Source organism: Meleagris gallopavo, chromosome 2 (assembly GCF_000146605.3).
Source record: "Meleagris gallopavo isolate NT-WF06-2002-E0010 breed Aviagen turkey brand Nicholas breeding stock chromosome 2, Turkey_5.1, whole genome shotgun sequence".
Lineage (NCBI taxonomy): Eukaryota > Metazoa > Chordata > Aves > Galliformes > Phasianidae > Meleagris > Meleagris gallopavo.
In genome coordinates, this window is record NC_015012.2 from 45824256 (window position 1) to 45844026 (window position 19771).

At 33.6% G+C, this 19771-nt stretch overlaps 1 protein-coding gene across 1 annotated transcript in view; it reads left to right on the top strand.

The window, feature by feature from the left end:
• ADGB (androglobin) overlaps positions 1–19771 on the top strand; it is a 73853-nt gene that overhangs the window by 20647 nt on the left and 33435 nt on the right. Inside the window, 12 exon segments of the mRNA XM_010707152.2 lie at positions 806–993; positions 2124–2252; positions 3604–3698; positions 5546–5723; positions 6677–6767; positions 8091–8235; positions 11700–11730; positions 15271–15377; positions 15379–15440; positions 16406–16469; positions 17744–17846; positions 19445–19586. Coding sequence (XP_010705454.1) covers positions 806–993; positions 2124–2252; positions 3604–3698; positions 5546–5723; positions 6677–6767; positions 8091–8235; positions 11700–11730; positions 15271–15377; positions 15379–15440; positions 16406–16469; positions 17744–17846; positions 19445–19586 — 1335 coding nt within the window.

Here is a 19771-nt window from a genome sequence, read left to right on the forward strand (position 1 = left end):
TTTATGTAGTTAATTTTTAAAATAGAAACAATAAAAACAGTATTCATGAATCTAGCATGTAAAGCAAACATTAAATTATGCAATGAGAAAATGTGAATACCACAGAATTTTTGCAATAGTGATATAAAAATGGGTCTAGCTTGTTGTACAATCAGTTGTTTACTTGTAAAAAGAAAGTTTCCTTCTGTTAGCTTGCATTAAACTTATTTATTATTTATTCAGTTTTAGATTATTTCTGGAATCGTGTTTCTGTGGTGAAGTGATGCAGCAGAAACTGCAATGTCCTGTCAAAACCTTGTTGTAGATGGTGGAAACAGTGGAAGAGGCGTAGAACAGCCTGTGTTGAGACAGTTAGGAAAATGTTTTCTGGAAGTACCTTCAAGAAGATTTTTTTAAAAACAAAACAAACAATTTTTAATGTACAGAGCCAGAATCAAGTAATTATGCAGCGTACTTGCAAAATGCTCTTCAAATTTTCCTGCCACAACTTTTATATGCTAGAAAGCTCAAAGAAAAATGCCTAATTTACTTGGTTCTGCAAACATTCTCTCTTTCCTTATGGATTTGTCTGTTAACAAAGTGTTGGTTGTTTTGTTGATCATTTTGTCATTGTTTTGTTTTACTTTTTTTTCCTCTTGGCTGCCACACAAAATCAGGCAAATGTGTTTTATTTACTAAAATCACTTGGTAGTTTTTCCAAGAGTTGGACTGCCACTTGTAGTATAGTTTTGTCTAAATGAAGACCAGACATTCTTATTCCAAATATCATTAACAGTGATGTATGTATGTTTATTTTTATTGTAAGGCTTGAATACTTGGATAAAGTCTGGGACCTTCTGAAAACGATTGTGCCAGGATTTAAGTGGACAGATGAGAATACTTCTCAGGCAAATACAAAACCTAAGGAGGCCAAAGTCTCAGTGTTAAAAAATGAAATTTCATCTGTGAACAAACATCCAGATAAACCTGAGAAAGCAGAGAAATCTGACAAAGGTCTGTAGTTGTAAGTAGTGTTATCTTTGCAGATCAAGTGTAAATAAAGTTAACATAACCTGTCTTCAAGTTTACATATCTTTATTATGCCACATGAAAGTCTGTTGGTTTGTTGTTTTACCAAATGTTTTGCAATGCTGTGAATTCAAAGAGGCTGTGTTTTAATTATGGACCTCACTAGTAGCAGTGTTTCACAGAAGGATTTGCAGCATTCCTTGCAGAGAGATTATAATTGAAGAGATTAGTCTCCCTGAAGACAACTGTTCAGGTCATCCAGAAAGTATATATCTGATGATAGACATCAGAAAGAGTGATTACCTGTACAGTGTACTGGCATCCACATACTAATCTTTGTCTACATTTTTATTTATGGTAACTTTTCTGTTATGCTACTAGGTATTAACTTTTTTCAAGAAATGCTAAATGAAAATACTTATGCTTAGAAATGTATTTGTACCTGTAACGTTTATGCTTGAGGCTGAGTTTTCTGATCTTCTTTTTTTTGACTTTTAAGTTAGGCATAGATGCAATTTCATTTAATATTAGTGAAAAATACAAATCGTACTCTGAAATTTCTATTTCTTCCCATTGAAAAAACTACCTTCCTAGCTAGCTTTGAATCCCAAATACTGTGTCAAAGGTTTTATGAACATTTTACAAGAGACCTGGCTGAGATCTCTACTTAGGAGCTCTTGTTATCATTTTACAGCTCACCCATTAGCGTAGAAGATATTTCAGAGTTAGGAATGCACGTGCAGCAAGATGCAGTTGCTGAGAACAGCACTGTCATTCATTCAACGGGCTGGGGAGTATATTCACAGAAAATGTTGTAAATTTAGTCCTGCCTAAGATTTAGAAATTGTATCAGTAATTGAAATAGCTAAGAATCAGGGAAATGCTACATTACAGTAAAGCTCTGTAATGTCCATCTCTGAAGCTGCAAACTGCGTTTGGATGCTCTGTTAAAAGTTTCTGAATTTTTAAAATTAGAGTTGTATTTTCCTATAACCTGAGGGTTTTTTCCTATAGTCCAAGGTTTTGCCTCTTGCTTCTTCCATGTGATGTTAGAAACATTCCTGGCAGAATCCTCTGAAAGAGAAAATGTATTTCATCTTTATTTTCATTCACAGAAAAAGCAGAGCAGAAAGAAACTGGGAAGAAGAAAAATAGAGATGGAGAAAAGGAAAAAAACAAGTCAGTGCTTCATGTTTCAGAAGCGTCAACAGAAGTACAGTGCTCTCCTCAATCTTTAGCTGAGAGTAAGTGCTATCAAAGCTAAAAATACAAATGCAAAGAAAGGGGCTTTGTTTTCTGTTTGTTTTCTACCTTAACTTCAGAAAGATTAAATATACTTTTTTTTTTTTTTTTTTAATTGATACAACCTTCACGGGCTGTGTTAAAATCTGAAGTTCTTCTAACATATTAATATAACTTATAAAATGAAAATAATATTGCAGAAATTTGTATTTGATACTGAAAGGTAAAGCAAATCTACATAGAACAATTGGAAGTTCCAGGCAAGTCTTGTAAGACCAAGATTTTTTTCTAGTGGAAATCTGTCTTTTTATTAAAAATAAAAACAAAACAAACAAACAAAAAAAAAACCAACAACTTCTGTAATAACTTCTTTTCGGTTCCTACTTTAGTCAATAGATCATAATGGGGAAATGTTTCTTCAACATCCTTCAACATCCTTCAACATCCTTCAACATCCTTCAACATCCTTCAACATCAACATCCTTCAACATCCTTCTGGCCGGGTGGCCAGAAATATTAATTTGAAATTACTGTGTAACTTATTTGTTTACGGAATTTATTTTTTATTTATTTTCTTCTGGAATTGTATTTTGATTTTTTTTTTTTAATTATTGTTGCATTCACAGTACTCTAAAAATTAAGTAAAGTCTTGCTTTGCGCATTACTATCAAACATATATTTTTTTGAGAAGCTGAATTCCCAAAAGAGTATTTAATATGCTGATGTGTTACAGCTTTGAGAAAAAGATACTGCATAACTTCTAAATAAATGGCTTTTTAAAAGTCTGATAAACTGTAGTTTCCAGCCATAGCCAACTCTCCTTTTCCATTCTTCTTGTTTCCATTTTTTTTTTCTTTGTATGCAAACAGCATTGTCTTGTTCCATTTCGCACACATAAAGGAACTTATTCCAAAAGCAACTTCCAGTTTGACACTCAGTAGGCATACATAAAATTAGGAAGTAGTTATCCAACATTTGAAGTGGAACTTGAAAGGAGCAAAGACAAAACCTTATGCCAGGTGTCACAATGCCTGCACTAAAATGCTGTCTTTGCATGCTTCCTTAGTTGACTAAGGAAAGACGCAGAGAAGTTGATATACTTCTTTATGAGATGACCTTCAGGTGGAAGTGCACATCCATATTTATTATGCTATATTTTTTAGACTTCTAATATATTTTTTTTTTCCATCCATGGCTTCTCTTCTGAGATTTTTACAATAATCTTGTTCTGAATGAAATAACAGTCAGAAAGAAGAAGAATAAAAACAAGGCAGAGAAGGCTGAATAACGGATGGATCACAATGTTTATTTATGACTGAACTTGTTCTAAAACATTTTATGTTTTCTCCATAGGTTCTTCTGTGCCAACCCAGCCAGAAATGGCAGTTTATGTTGGCTGTATGCCATTACATTCATCTGAAGAGAAGATTTTTTCCTTAGTTCAGATGGTAATCCTGTACCCTTGGGGAAAATAAGCGTTATATGTTTATTATCAGAATGTTTAATTTAATGACAATTGCACTGTAAAATGAAAATAATTAATGTAGTCAAACGAACACCAGGTAGTGACTATCAGCTCAGTTTTTTACTTATGTTCTCTTAGATTCTGGTCATGTGTTTTCCTGCCATGACCCTGCTTATTTTTCAGTTATATTCCATGTAGATCCCAAGAACCGAAGTCTTTGGACAACAAGGCATGGAATGAAAAAAATGCATCATGATGAGATGCTTCTGAATGGAAAGGGTATTAGTCATCACAAAAGCAAATGGGGAACGGTGACATAGGGGTTATGTATTTCCTGCCATCTGAGGCCTTTAGTCTCAGACTTGGCTGCAGTTTTTTAGGGTACAGAGGGTATTTTGTCGTGGCAGACCAAATAGGATGAGGTAGAGGAATCTATGTGTCTAAAACAGTTTATTTCAGTAAAGACTGATAGGAAGATGGAAGGTAAGAGTAGATATAGAAATATACTCTTTCTACACTATCTACACTACAAGTAGTGGTTTTACTGTAGTCCTCCTTTAATAAAGCCTATTTTCAGGCTTTCTTTGTGGGACTGAGAAGTTCTTCATCAATGGAAATTTACAGTTTAGAAGAAGAAAGTAATTGTTGCAGAAATGTTGCTATTGTCTGTAATTGTACCAGAATTTCACTCCAAACGTTTTGCTTCTTCCTTTTTGGCTGAGCTTTCTAGTTTATATGTCCTTGATAGTTTGTTTCATTCAACTGTGTCTTCTACTCAGCAGCTGACAAGCTTTTGTTTATAGCACCTACCTGGTCCTCTTTCAAATCCTTTTTAATTTCAGATGTTTTTGCTTTCATTTTTAAGTTGTTTGGATGTGTGTGTACCTAGTCACCACACTCATAATATACCTCTATAAATGCAGAAATATGTTGCCATAGAGCATTTAATATTATTTTATTTGATCCTCTCCTTTTAAGTATCTCTGACATTCACAACCACAGTCTGCTCTGCATTGCTTGTAATTATGCCACCTGAGGAACACATGGCAATGAGAAGGAGCAATCAGGAAATTAGTGATTTATTTAGCAGTTGAAATAAGGTGTATTTTTGAAAAGAAAGTAAAGCTACACAAAACTTGAAGCAGAACTTTTTGCAGAGAAAAAAAAGGAACAAACTTGCATACTGAAGCATTGTTATTTTAATGGGAAGAGCACCACTCAATGTCCACATCTATAACTGCTCTTAAGTTCTTTGCTAGGGGCTTCAGTAGATAGCTCAGCTGTAGTGCCTTCAATGCATTTTGTAAATTAACCAGGAGATAAAAAGCTTGACTTTAATGGCATATTTGTTCAAATTGATGTTACATTATGAGGATATCATGACTTATCTAAAAGACCTGTCACTTTCAGAATTCTGCTTCTTTATAAATTCAGCATGAAGTAAGGACTTGTTTCAGAAAAGAAAAAACTACTTGTGACATGTTTATTTAAAGCAAAATGTTGTCAGTGTTCTTTTCTTACTTGTGCTCTTCTCCACCTGTGCTTTCTGTTTCACCTAAAGGAATGCAATTGTACAAAGAAGTTTAAAGATGAGATGAATCTTTCACAAAAAGTAAACTATATGTAAACACTTCTAAGTAATCAATTTTACCTTTTATGCTGAATATCAATCCTAATTAGAATGCTTTTGGATAATTTTGTCAGGCAAGCCATTTTCATTTCATTTGTTACCCAAACCACTGGATATTTCTCTGTGCATACTGTTTGTTCATGAGAGATGATGAGAAAGGAGAGCTATTGCCAAACAGGTTTTATTTCCATGTTTTGTAGACTGATTCTTCAGAGAAGCTGAGACAGTATGGGCTTTCCCAAGTACACAGCCATCCCGTCCTGGTTACTAGAACTAGGTCCTGCTCCCTGGAAGCCGCAAAGCACCCAGCCTTACCAGTTGCTCCCTGGAAGCTTTTTCGTCAGAAAAAAACAACTGTTGCAAAATCTGAACCTCAAGGTTTGTCTATTAAATAAATTTTAAAATACATGTTACATCATTATGAACATTCTTGAGGACATAGTTATGTTAGCATAATTTAAATAGAACTGTGTTAGAGATTACTTTTTCTCTCTTTTTTTATTTTTATTTCTTCTATTTTTATAATACTTCACCTTAGATCTATTATTTCTTAAATGCTTTGAGAAGTGTCTTAATCTGTCTCCAAGAAATTAATCTTTGGTATTGGAGAAAATGAAGAGGGAATGTTATCAGAGCAATGCAGAAACTCCAATGCAGAGCCATGAAAGCTTCTGAATACCTTTTGTACATTTCAAGAATGAAAGTAGTCCTTCTGCAACTGTTAATAGTTTTAAGGGTAAATCTATTCTGGGGCTTATCTGTACTGCACAATGGAATTAAGTACATAGTATGAGCTAGTTTGAATATGAAGGCTTTACAGGCAGGCTAGCAAAGTAGACTGGCATAAGAAGCAGGAAATCAACAAAGGCAGAATGTCCTGCTTTAGTTCCAAGCTACTTTGTATACATTTACAGGTAGGCTAAACACACTTCGAATACACTGCAAGCTGAGGGTCAGAGCATTAAGCAATTTATTTTCCTGTGATACATCAGCTAAAACCACCCTGGTCATTCTATTCTATAGACATTCTATGTCTATATGACATACTCTTCTATATGGTGAGGTGCTGGAACAGGCTGCCCAGAAGGGTTATGGGTGCTCCATCCCTGCAGGTGTTCAAGGCCAGGTTGGATGGGCCCAGCACAAGCTTTTCTGTGGTTCTATTCAAGATCATGCCATGGTGCTTGGAGATTGCTTCCTGAAGTCCTTATAAAATGATTTATGGGTGAAGAATCACCTATGGAAATCATTTGTCAATTAAGTATTAAATATTTTGTGTGAATATATATTTAACAAGTTGTTTGTTTTTTGTTTTTTATTTTTTTTCCCAGAACCCGTGTTAGAGAAACCTGAACAATATGTTGAGATTGCTAGCCTTTTTTTAAATCACAAATTCAGTTCTATCAAAATACCGAAAGATATGTAAGTATTCAATAGTTTTATCAGTAACATCACACTGTTAGTAATTTTTGCTGTAAAAATACATGTGCAACTTTTGCTAAATACAGCTGTAAGTTATCTGAATAAACTGCATATTTGACAGGTTCTGCATTTCGGTCATAATGATTGGTTGGGTTGATAATACACCAGTTAGATATTTTTTGAAGAGCAACATATGACTGTTGCAGAAATGACTTTGGATTATTATGAAATACTCTGGGAATATTCTTTTGCTGATTGAGATGCTTTTTGCTGGTTAAAATACAGTAAATTAATTGTTTGTAGGAATAAATACACATATAAATATTTTAAGAAATATGCATAAATGCATTATTGAAGGAACAAGAGAATAAAAATTAAGGTGATGTAATATTTGTATATTAGCATATTTTATTTATTTATTTTTCATATTTAATGAATTCCTTTATAGTCAATCTACACCATTTTCTTGAGGATGGTTTGTTAGATAGTCTAAGTTTCCATGACAATCCGCTAATTTAGTCTCTTGTGATTTAATTAAAAGTATAAACCAAAAATATGTAGCAGGAATTGGCATTTTGTTCAAGTAACATAGCTACCTAAATATGATAAAGGACTTTTATACATAACTGACACTGAACTTGTTTTTCATCTCTTGCTTTTATTCTAATAAGGAAGCACTCAAAGGGATGATAATTGTAACACTGTTACTGCTAAGGATCTCCATGTTTCATTATGTCAATCCTTAAGACAGGAGTTATATAACACCAACGTTTTTCTCTGTTCTTCATTGTTGCCACAACACAATTACATGCAATTGTCATGTTTACACCATTGTTTTGATATCGCTTTCCTACTTTGCTTAACTTGCATGGAATTATTTGTAATTCTATGTTTCTATATTTCAGTTTTTACTTCTGCCTCCACTGAACTCAGAGGCAGAATTTCCTTTTACTATAGCCAGAGTTGGCCTTACATTTCAAACTATTTTGCCCTATCTCTATATGTTTTTCTTTCTACAGGCCATAGAAATTCATTCATTTCTGGTGTTATCATCTGGTTTTCATCAAATGGATTTTGTTTTGTTGAAGATTATTTAAGAAGGCAACAGTTCACGTCTTACAAACACGTGTATTTGTGTGGTACTAAGCCAGTAACTATAAGGAATATATGCATATATACATTTTGTGCTGCCTTATTAAGCTATTGAAATAAAGGAGATACAAGTTATTCTGACAGAATTCTGTCAAAAAAAGTAATTATGAGATCAGCGATTTGAAAGCAAATGTATGGGTTAAAGCATTTGAGCTTTCTTTTGTTATTTAGCTCCTTCACACAGTCTACCATCCAAAAAGGATTTCATTTGATGACCCATCTCCCTTCTGTCACTGAAAGCAATGAAAATGTAGATGACAGTAATGTGGAAATAAATCAAAGTGGGAGACGCTCAAATGTGGAAGATTATTCTCAGGTAATCATTTAATTTTCTTTTTTCTTATTTATTTATTTATTTTTACTTGGCCTAGTTTTATGTTCCAAAAGACAGTGAAAGAAGAAATAGGAAATACTTGATTCTTAAATATAGGTTTTAAAAGACCACCTGCCATATTTCAGTAAATTTCCTCTTTGTTCCAGTTACTAGTTTTATTGATGCATAGAACATCTTTTGCTAACGCTTCATTTAAAAGTCATTTTTTGATTTATTCTTTAGATTCTAAAAGTAACATTGCCAGTACAATAGAATATTTTGATTTTGCACTTTAAAATAGATTTGATGGGAAAGTCTTAATGAGAATCATGTCTTTATAAATGTTTGATTCGTTGATTATTTCAATTATGCTATTTCAGCTATAGTGAAGGATGGTATGTGGCAACTTGAAAAATGTAAACTTTGTAAACGCATGCCGTAAAACCACATCCTCACATGATTCTTAATTGAAAGCCATATTGCTCCAAAAATGTTCACTAGGTAGGGGCAGCACGCTCAGCACTGCTTGCCATGTGCCCCCACAGAAGAAAATGCCAGTCACTAAGGTTTACTACTTACTTGTCTCCAGTGTAGTTTTCCATGACAGGCAATATGAATCTTACCTCATATCAATGGGATGTTACTAGAATTACTTTTGGCAATGTAACCGCTGTTTGTTGTTGTTGTCATTTTTGTTTTAAATTGTTTTTTTACCTTGTTCTTTACATATACTACCAAAGTCTGCTTTTAAATAGGCCTCCAACAGAAGGCTCGATGTAGTGTTTAAACCTTATGTTTTGAACAGACAAAGGATGCTTTCAAACAAAGACTTTCTGGATACCACACTATTTCATGTATAATACTTTATACAGAAAACTGATTTGCAGCACAGACAAATAGAGATTTAAATATTCAAACAAACAAACAAAGCTTGACGAATGTATTTTCATTTGCTCAACATGTACAAACGAGTCCAGATTGTCAGTACCATTATCTTATCATTTTCATACTTAACGTGGCAAACAGCGCTCGTAAGAGCATCTGATAGCATTTCCACCTTTGACTTTCAGAAAACTGAAGGGGAAAAGCTACCTAGTATGTATAAAAATGCCTTTCAAAACAATTAAAAATCTGCATCTAAACAGAAAAACAATTATATTTTGGAAAAGATGTGCTCCCAATTTGTGTTTATGGCAGCTATTCCTGTCTGCTTTTATTTTCTGTCCCAAGTAATGCTTTTACATTCAATATGATTACAGTATAGAAAATTGTTTAAAAGTCTCTGTAAAATATGTCCATCCAAAGGGCTACATGAAGGAAAAACAACCTCAAAATGCTGATCTTTACAATCTTGTAGAAAAGATGACCGAATTATTTTAAAATTTCTGCAGTCTCTTTCTTGGACAAACTGATAAATATACATGGGGATAATATTTCTGAAATTTGTTTGAGGTACAGTAACTTGATGTATAGAGTTGCATAATGTGTTTGAAGACCACATGCATACTGCTGAAGATAGTATTAGGTATCTTCATAGACAAAGAAAACTCAATAATTAATTCTGGTAAGATTTGAAATAAAAGGAAAATTTTTTGCTATATAATTTTTGGAGTACCTATTTACATGTTTCCTCTTCAGAATATATTATAATTTTTACATTTCAGATCTGAAACTCATTTCTTTTTAAACTGTTCTGTACCCATTGTGTAGTGTAGAAAGTGTACATGTGTGTAGACATATTTATTGGATATTTATTAGTTAAAAATAAGGCAGTGCTGTAGTGAAGGAAAGTTCTTTGCAGTAAGATGTTTTTGGCTACTCTGGATTTTGTGCTCATTTTACAGACAATATATTTAATCATACTTCATGTTCTTTTAAAAGTGTTTTTAATTATTGCAAATTACAAAAACCGTTACAAAAGCAGCAGGACAAAAAGGTTCTGTAAGTAGTATTATAATTATTGGTTGGGTTATTTCTGTCTCTATAGCTGAACAAAGATTTAGTTAATTGTAAAGTAAAATAATAGACATCTATGTGCTAGTGGCATAGAAACAGTTTAGAATGTCACTTTGTGAGTCCTGGAGTTAAGAGCCGTTCTGATTCTAGAAAGCTGCACTGTCACAGTAGGGCATGCAAACAAGGAAATTCAAGGACGAGTAAGAAAATACATGAGAGAGAGATACTGATTAAAAAATAAGAGTGGTAAGGAGATGTGAATATGATTTAGTCTGAGGGCAATCTGATTCGGAGGTGAAATGTAAGAAGTTATGAGCAGCTAATTAACTTGTTCTTGAACCTTACCTTTGCCTCATTTAAATCTCATCTGAAAATTGTTGAGGCTATTAACAGCTGTGGTATATAGGTAGAACTGCATTTGAACCGATGGAAAAAGAAAACAAAGTTTTTAACTTGCAGAATAATCTTCTTTGTTTCCCATCTTGAATGTTTTAATTAAAAAACACTTTATGGGTATCTCTAGGAGATTTATTATTGGAGAGTTTTCTTTCTCTAGTTTTGAAGCTGAAAATAACAATATGCATATAAATAATTATAGATCTGATTAGAAATAGCAAATGCTGAAAGAGCAACCTCGATATCCTCAATCACTAGCTTATTGCCAGTTTGTAGAATTTCATGTTGTGTTATACTGAGCATTAATAACTTTGTTTTCAGTTTTAAGCAGGAAATTACCATGTTTATGTGGATGCTCAGTGCTGTCAACTTCAACATTAGCACCTCTGCCATAGACAGAAATGAATATAGATGAGGATTTTGGGTGGAAGGGAGGTGACAGTGTTTGTTAAGTGGAGAGCTGGAATGAAAAGATGGAGTTTGTGACAGAACTTCTAGGCTTCATTATTTTCCTTTGCAAAGGTAAAGTTAGTCCAGTTAACCCACTGATAGCTTAGTGCAAAGTGGACTTTCCAAAAGGCAGGCTAACTGGATTTCAACGTCAGTCAATTCAGCTCCTCTAGCTTTGAAAAGGCAATGGCCAGAGTAAAGTTGTTTGCAAACAAACTATCAAAAATTGCAGATATTTTTTATTTATGCTGCTGACACAAAACCAAAAATGCTGTAGCAATCAAGTATGATGTTTCAATTGGCAGTTGTAGATGCACAACAAGAAATTCTTGTCAGAAGAGACCTTAATAAACTCTCCAAAATGAAAACAAATAGAATAGAACCACATCTAGAATACATCTAATTACTTGTTGGAATAGAACTCATTGTCAAAGAACAGTAGTGTCAGATAATAGTTTTAATAGTATAGGAGTAGGCATGTTGATCAGTTTTTATCCCAAACTGCAGATCGTATGTATGTTTCTAGGAAAGCATACCCTTAGCTTTCATTTTCCTTTTCCTTTAGAGATAATGTACTAGCTCAGAAAGGACTAATGCAGAAAGGAAATATTTTCTTAAAAAATATGATGCAAAATTAGAATAACTTTTTTTCCCCCCTCATATAGGAGCAGCATAAAACAAGGAGACACACTGGAGGTAAATATTTTTGAAAGTCATATTCAGATTTCTGCCATTCTCATATTATTTGATTTCACTGTTAACCTTTATTTTAAGAATATAATCAGTCTTATGGGTTTATGGGTTTTGGTCGTAAACACTTCAAAGAATGGATGTAACTGCAGAATGGACTCCTCATATTGGTATTTAAAATTCCCTAACTTGCAGGAATATTTTGAAAAAATTCACTTTTCACATTAGAATGTTAATCTCCAATAAAATATACTGGATTTTGTACATAAAGTTCTGTTTCTGAACAATGTGAACTGTTTTTATTTTGTTTTCTCTGAGGTAGGAGAGAAGAGAAAAGGACAACTTCAATTTTAATGTGTTGCATTTTTATGTTTTTAGTCTGTTAGGGCTTGAAGAGTGTGCAGATGGAAAATAACAAGAAACATATGTTCAGTACAGGCAAAGAACATTATTTTAACATTATACTTTCAAGAACTTTAATCATTTCAACCACTGTAGTGCTAGGATATATTTTCTTGTTATTTCTTTGTAGGATTTTTATATTTTCAGTAAATAGAAACAAAACAGGGAAATCTCACTGTATCAAAATTCTGTAAGTTAATAAGCTGGAAATACAATCCTTTAGTTATTGACTCACAGCTTGGTATCTGTTTTAGCTCTGGCCCAAAACCCAATAGAAATATAATAGTTGGCAATAGATGGCTCTTTAAAGCCTGCCATACATATGCTGGAATGCTGAACTATTTCTGTAGCTGTCATTATTGATTCTAAAATTGGTGCATCTCAGCAGCCAGACAGCTATATGTTCTGTTTACTTGAAAGCCCAGTCAGGAAATGCCCCTCGAAGAAAAGATTACTAATTAGTGTACAGATTGGTCCTGTATAGAATATAGAATAATAACATGATCCACTTTTATAATATTGGTATCATTCCAAATGTCTCTATATCCTTTTGTTGCATTAGAATCAGTGATCATGTGGGTCACAGAGGAGTTTTATCAACTTACTGATGCAACATAATGTTAATAATTTGAGCAAACTTTTCTTTCATTCCAAAGGTCATCCAACTCATTGAGGGATCGCCCAGTCAATAGATACATTGTAGGAAAGTAGTAGGAATGTGCATGTTATTAAGTGCATAATTAGATGCTGCTGTTTTTTGACCATTTACCAGTCTTTGATGTTGCAGTTTATATTCCTTTGCCACATTCCTGGTTAGCCCTGATTAGTACAGGAACCCTGATGAATTGCTACTAATGCTGTGGCACTTCTCTGTATGTGCTGATATTTTTTTGAGAACCAATATGCTTTTTTGAGCTCGTGAGATAAGGATGGTTTGATGTCAGTTTGTAATTTATTAATGAACAGAGAACTTGAGTTTACTCATCAATTCCAATGTATATGCCTCCAGTTCTTAATAAAATTCTAATTGTGTTCCTAATGCAAGCATTTACATTTGCATAAATATCACTGCTCTCTTTATTACACAGCTTACACTTTTTATACCAAATCTCATCATATTCAGTTTTACTAATAAATATCAGCATGATATCAAATCAGCTACTTTCCTGAAATCTGGCTAAGTTATACCTATTGCATTTCATTATCTAAAAATTAGTGTTTTTATAAAAAAATCCTACCTCCTAAAAAAAATCCTAAATTAGTCTGACATTCTGCCTAGAGGAAATTATTTTGCCTTTCAATTAATCATCCATCTACCCCATTTTATATCCCTCTATATTTAGTATTTACATTTTTTCAAGAAATAAATTGTATAATAATTACAGGCAATTAGTTGCTGAAGTTACCTTCCATATGTCAGCCTTAAAGTACTGATTTGTACAGAGCAGCTCTTAAGATTTTCTTCAAATGTAGTTACTGTTTTATTCCAGAAATAATATCTTCAATATATTACCTAGTGTTTGCAGTTTTTCATATTTGGAAGTACCCCTTCTTGCATACAAGTCATATAAAAAATTTTTGGAATTGTGTTTCTGTATGATTCCAGGAAATAATGCTTTGAACAGCATTACCTTTGGTATGCATAGATAAAAATGGAAAAAAAATGCTTTTTTTATGACATTCTCACAAGATTCTCACTGTTTCTTCAAAGAAAAGAGGGGAGAAAATTCAGCCATTTTGTTGAAACTGGTTTTGCTTTCCTTTAGCTGCCCTTGGAAGGTTATGTTCCATCTAGTCCCAGTCTATATAAATGAAACAGAACAGAAAGGTTTATCTATTGACTTTTAAATAAGGTGGAGCATATCTTCTACTCGAAGGCTTTAGAAATCTATTGATCCAGCTGATCTTGAACAATGCCTATTGATAGCACTCTAGTCCCTGTGTTCAGAATGAACAGAGGAGCAACACTCTATTCAACATAGCTCTGAAATGGGATATAGTTATACTGCAGTGATCCCCTTTCCATAGTCTCTACAACGTGGGTCATAAAAAGGCAGGTTTCTAAGACAACTACTGGTTATTTCACTGGAGGCCCAAAACCCTTATTACACAATTCTCAGGAGAAGCCTACATTTATTTAATTATTTTTTTAACATTTTTCAGGCACTTTTCCCGTAAGGGAAAAAAAAAAGGACTGTAGCACATTTCCTTCCATTATATTCCTTTCAACTCTTTACAAATAGTTGCAAAATAATTACAATCACTTCCATCTTATAAGCTCATTAGTTATCCAGAAGATCACCGTATTTCTATGAACATGAAATATTAAAACACATATTCAAAAATAAATAATACATTTTTCTAGTTAGCTTTCTTCTTTGTTGCATGGGTATGTTTGGGTATTAACTCAGCTTCTTCCTTAGCATTCTAAGTTAACAGCTGTTAATGTTTGAACTGTTGTATTCTACTATTCTCAGCTGCTCTGGACTATGCTTAAAACTTTATGGAGAAGACTGAGTAACATCTATAACAATTCATGTGAATCTCATAGAGTAAAGGCAGAGATTGTGAAATTACATTGTAACTTAAAATGTTATTAATTTATTAGAAAATGTGTATACACGATATTCTGCGTAGATATTTTGGCATGATTCTGACAATAGTGAGATTTCTGATTTTCCTTCAGGAAAATTAATTAACATTATTGAAATTAAATTCTATTAACAACTTGTTCGACTGACTATGTGAGTAGCATCACAGGGATTCTGAGTTCCAGCAGCAAGGATAGGCCTTTATGTCTTCTGTGGGTTATAAAAATTACAATGCCACACTAGCTTTTCACTGATCAGAAGCAGTGGATTCAATGTTTTTTACAAGCTCATATTCCAGTGCACAGTTTCATTTGTAACGGTATAATGAGACAGAATACTTAAGCAGTTTCAGATGGAAGCCGCAAAATGCTATGCAGAATTTTATTAGTCATCTTTTGATCTTTTTAGGCTAATGTTATAGTTATTATTTTTAAACTCTGAGATGTATAGAAAAAGCCTGGTGATTTTAGGATACTTTTTTACATAAGAATGATTTTGCTTTGATGTATTTGTTGCCCATGTATTGAATCTGTGTGTCTTCCTATGTCTGCAGAAGAATTGCGTGAGAATTTTAGTTCTAATGCAAAACAAGTGTCAGAAACAGCTGTTACTGTTATGAACAGCAAGGCAGTGGATGAATTAAAGGAAGAAATCAAGTCAAGAAAAAACTTCTGTTTCCAAGGAAACCTGGATTAGCGTTGAGGACTTCTGTGTTTGTTTCCAGTAAGGAACAGAAGTTTTGTGTTGTATTCCATACAATATACAATATAACAGTGATGAAATATGAAAAGTGACTGTATTAAACCTGCATCATCTCAACAGACCTTTTCTGTATAGTTTTCCTGCCTTTCAGGTTAGTCCCAAGGCTTCTCTTCAGACCCTGTTCCTATTGACAGTGAATCTGTAGATGCAGCAACAGGCTGCCTTGCATGTGCCCTCTAGAGTACTGGAGAGCATAACCATCTGCTTCACAAAGCATGTGCCACACTGTGACATGGGTGGAAGATGGCAGGTCTTGAAACACATAGCAGTTAAGGTGCTCCTATGTCAGATGCATTAGCCGCTGATTGATCAAACTCTGTGTCTGAACATCACTGTCACAAAGCAATAAGGGTTGTTACATCTTTTGCATTTGCTCCAAAAAAGAAACTTTCTATTCTCCCACCAAGTTGAAAAAAAATAATAAAAATCTATTATTTCAAAAATCATGTAGTTTATTTAATATTAATGTATTTCGGATATAATTCTTAGACTTAAAAAAATATGTTTCTGAAAGTAAGAAAACACTAGAAAATTGAGAATAGGCATTAATAAACTTTACATAGGAGTTCTTCCTTACAGTGACACTTCATAGTTAACTTATTGCAGTAGCTTTTAAGCATGAAAATTCTTAAAAAATACTAACTTGTTACAACTTACAGTTTACAGGTTAATAAGAAAAACCAATGGCCTGACCTCCAATATACCATTGTAGAAAAGCAGCAAAAGTATAAGTTGTTATCAGCTGATTTCTTCGTAGGTGAACTGTATTGACCTCTAATGAAACTAATAATTCTGAACCATTTGTGAGGAATAGCTTTGTGTGACTTATGGAAGATTATAATACATGTACTAATTAAAATTAAAAAGTTATGTAATGGAACAAATATTTATCTGAAATACATAATTTATATATTTTGTCTTCCTAGGAACCTGTATATTTTTCATAAGCCACATACGTATGCTTATAACTATCAGAAGACAGATTTTAAGGTATATAACTGTTTTGAATTTTGTGTGTTTTTTTTTTTTTTTGTCTTTGTTAAAACTGTGTAATTAGATAATACATATATCCTAAGTGTTATTGGTACATTGTGTAGAACTGCTATGACTGAAAATGTAATAATGTGTTAGGATTATTACAGATTATTTTCCTAGCAAATACCTGGAAGTATTTCACTATGTTCAAATCAAGAATAAAATATGTTATAAATTGCCATTACAGAATAAATTTAAAAATATGGAGTACGCAACTCATCAAAATCAGTAGTGAGAGTATATATTACACTGAATTGTGTCTCCATCTTTTTTTCCATCTTGAGTGAAATCTATCTTACAGCAATTAAATTCAGTGATGATTCAGCTTCAGAATCCCTTCAATTCCCTTTCTTCATCTTCACCTGTCATCTAACACTCAAATCAGAAGTCTGTTTAGCTTAGCCTTCTACTTTCTCTGTACATGCTAATTCCTACGGTGATATGCATGAGGTTCTATTGTGGGGATTAGAAATACTCCTTAGTTGCATAAAATTACAGTATTTCTTTAAATCTGCCATTAGTTTTTATTATCAGAAGGTTATTCAACATGCTTGAATATCCTGTTCCAGCTCCAGTTTCATAATGTAACTGAAGAGTAATTACAGAGTTCTGAAGTGCAAATTCTAGGCATGAATTTAATATAAAACTCTATACTGAGAAGGTTAACTACACAGATTATGCTTCATAACTATAGTATACCTTCATTTTTATACCTCTCTGTATTTATGATCACATAATGAGAAATTTTATGAAACCTTTCATGATATATTTTCACAAACCATAATTAACCTGAAGTCTACGTGAAACTGTGTGCTGTTGTGCTAAAACACATCTAATCACCCTTTACTGTAACTCCATTTTCTTTTTTTTAAGTTGATATGCTTGAGTTGTATAAACTAACAGGAAAATTCTGTATCAGAGTTATAAAATTTATACAAGTATAACATTTCATATAATCCTGTGAAAGAAGTAGCAATATATAGCATTCTAGGATGAAGCACCAAAAATATATTGATATGACTCTGAGAAAATGTAGCACATGTTAAAACAGATCAGTAGCAAAGGAGCTCATTCACCATCAGACTTTGAAGAATTTCTAGGAACAGCAGAGTTACCTTATAATTTTTTATATTTGCATAGGAATTCCGTATTAAAGTTGAGGATGAAAAATGTGTGAGCAGACAACATTCAATAAAAAATAAAAATGAACTTATTCTTTCTCTATACAGTCTACTGATGATCGAGTCTCCTATTATCTACTTGTGGACAGTCTGACACCTGTTGAAATCCTGGTTAGCTTTTCTGCACTAGTGTGCTGGGATGACACTGGAGGTAAGGCCAATGCAGAAAAGTGCATATTCATAGAATCATTGAGTGGCTTTGGTTGGAAAGGACCTTAAAGATCATCCATTCCAGTCCCCTGCTGTGGGCATTGCTGCCATCCACCAGATCAGGCTGCTCAGGGCCCCGTCCAACCTGACCCTGAGCACTTCCAGGAATAGGGCATCTACAACCTCTCTGGGCAGTTCGTTCTAGTGCCTTACCACCTACTGATTAAAGAATCTTTTTGTGGCATCTAACCTAAACCTCCCTTTCTAAGTTTGAAACTGCTCCCCCTTGTGCACTCACTATTAGAGTTGGTCCCTCTCCTTGTGGTAAGCTCCCTTCAAGTGCTGTAAGGCAGCAGTGAGGTCTCCTCAGAGTCGTCTCCCCAGAGTCTTCTCCCCCTCAAACCAAATGAGCTCAGCTTTCTCTACCTTTCATCATAGGAGAGGTGCTCCAGCCTTTTGGTCACCTTTGTGGTCCTTTTCTGAAACCACTTCAACAGCTCCACACTTTTTTGTGTGCTGGGGTCCAGGCACAAAGTACTCCAGATGGGGCCTCACAAGGGCATAGCAGAGGAGGACAATCACCTCCCTCATCCTTCTGGCTGCCCATCTTTTAATGCAACTCAGGATACAGTTGGCCTTCCAGGCTGCAAGTGTGTACTTGAATGTCTGTGCTGTTATGTTTGGCAGCTTATCATTAAATAGGCAAACAAATTATTGGAAATATATTTGAAATCCAAGCAACATGTTATTGTTAGTTCATATGGAAGATGAATATATTCTTGAAAGGATCTTCTTACTGTTTATTATGGTTTGCTGCATGTTTTTCATCAGTATCTTTTTGTTATGGATTTCCTTGTGTTTCTTATTTATCTTTTTTATCTGTGTAATTTCTGTTCCTGAAAGCTTTATGTCTGAACTGATCAAAATGCACTAAAATCTGCAATATGACTAGAGTTGATTTTTGAACGAATTTTTAAACCAATGTACTGTAAGTTCTTAGTTATGTTTAAAGAGAGATTATTTCGAGATCCAGAAACTTAGATGGTTTGAATATACATATGATTATATCAGTGGAATACAAACAATAGCATACAATAAAGCTATTGGTTCTTATGACAATCAGATTAAGTTAGAAAGACATTCAAATGTCAGGTACTATTTCAGGAGTAGAGCAGCTAGAACCAAATAGAACCCCACTCCCCCCCCAAAAAATAACCATCTTAACAAAAACTAATCAAAATATAATCAAAAGTGTAGTTAAAATAACTATAATATGAACATAAGCTTTGTATGGATGTTTACTTCCTTTACATGTGGACAGAATGCATTTTTAAGGAGTGTTAGAAAGGACATAAGTGTCTTCGAAGATGTCTAATTTACACATTCTTCCAGTACCTTGCTTCGACCATAGTTTTCCAATAAATAGTGACATCTCTGTCACCTATGAGCTTTTCTTGACTGTCTCTTTTCTCTTAGTTATCAAAGCCTATGTAAAGACTTCAGTGACTGTAAATACCAGTTCTGTATTTATGATAACTTTACCATTATAGTCTATACCTCACCCCACTACTTTTTTTTTCCCCTTTTTTCTTATTATAGCTGCTAAACAAAAAGGTTCTAGTATTTCAAAGGCACTGCTGAAGGTTGAACATTTCTCTTGGAAATGTGTGACTCCAGGGGAACTTGTGCTAAAGATGCATACATACGCAACCAAAGCTACTGTGTTAAATCTCCCTGTTGGGTACGTATGAGGCTTCGTTCCTGAAGGCTCTTTTTTCACTTAGGGATTAAGATGATCCTTTACCTTGCACACTATCTAAGATTTTGGTTTCTAAAACATAAGTCTTTGTTTAAATCAAACTGTTTGATAGCTAAGATTTGGTAAAACTGCAAAATTGCTATAAATTTAAAATAATTACCAAAACT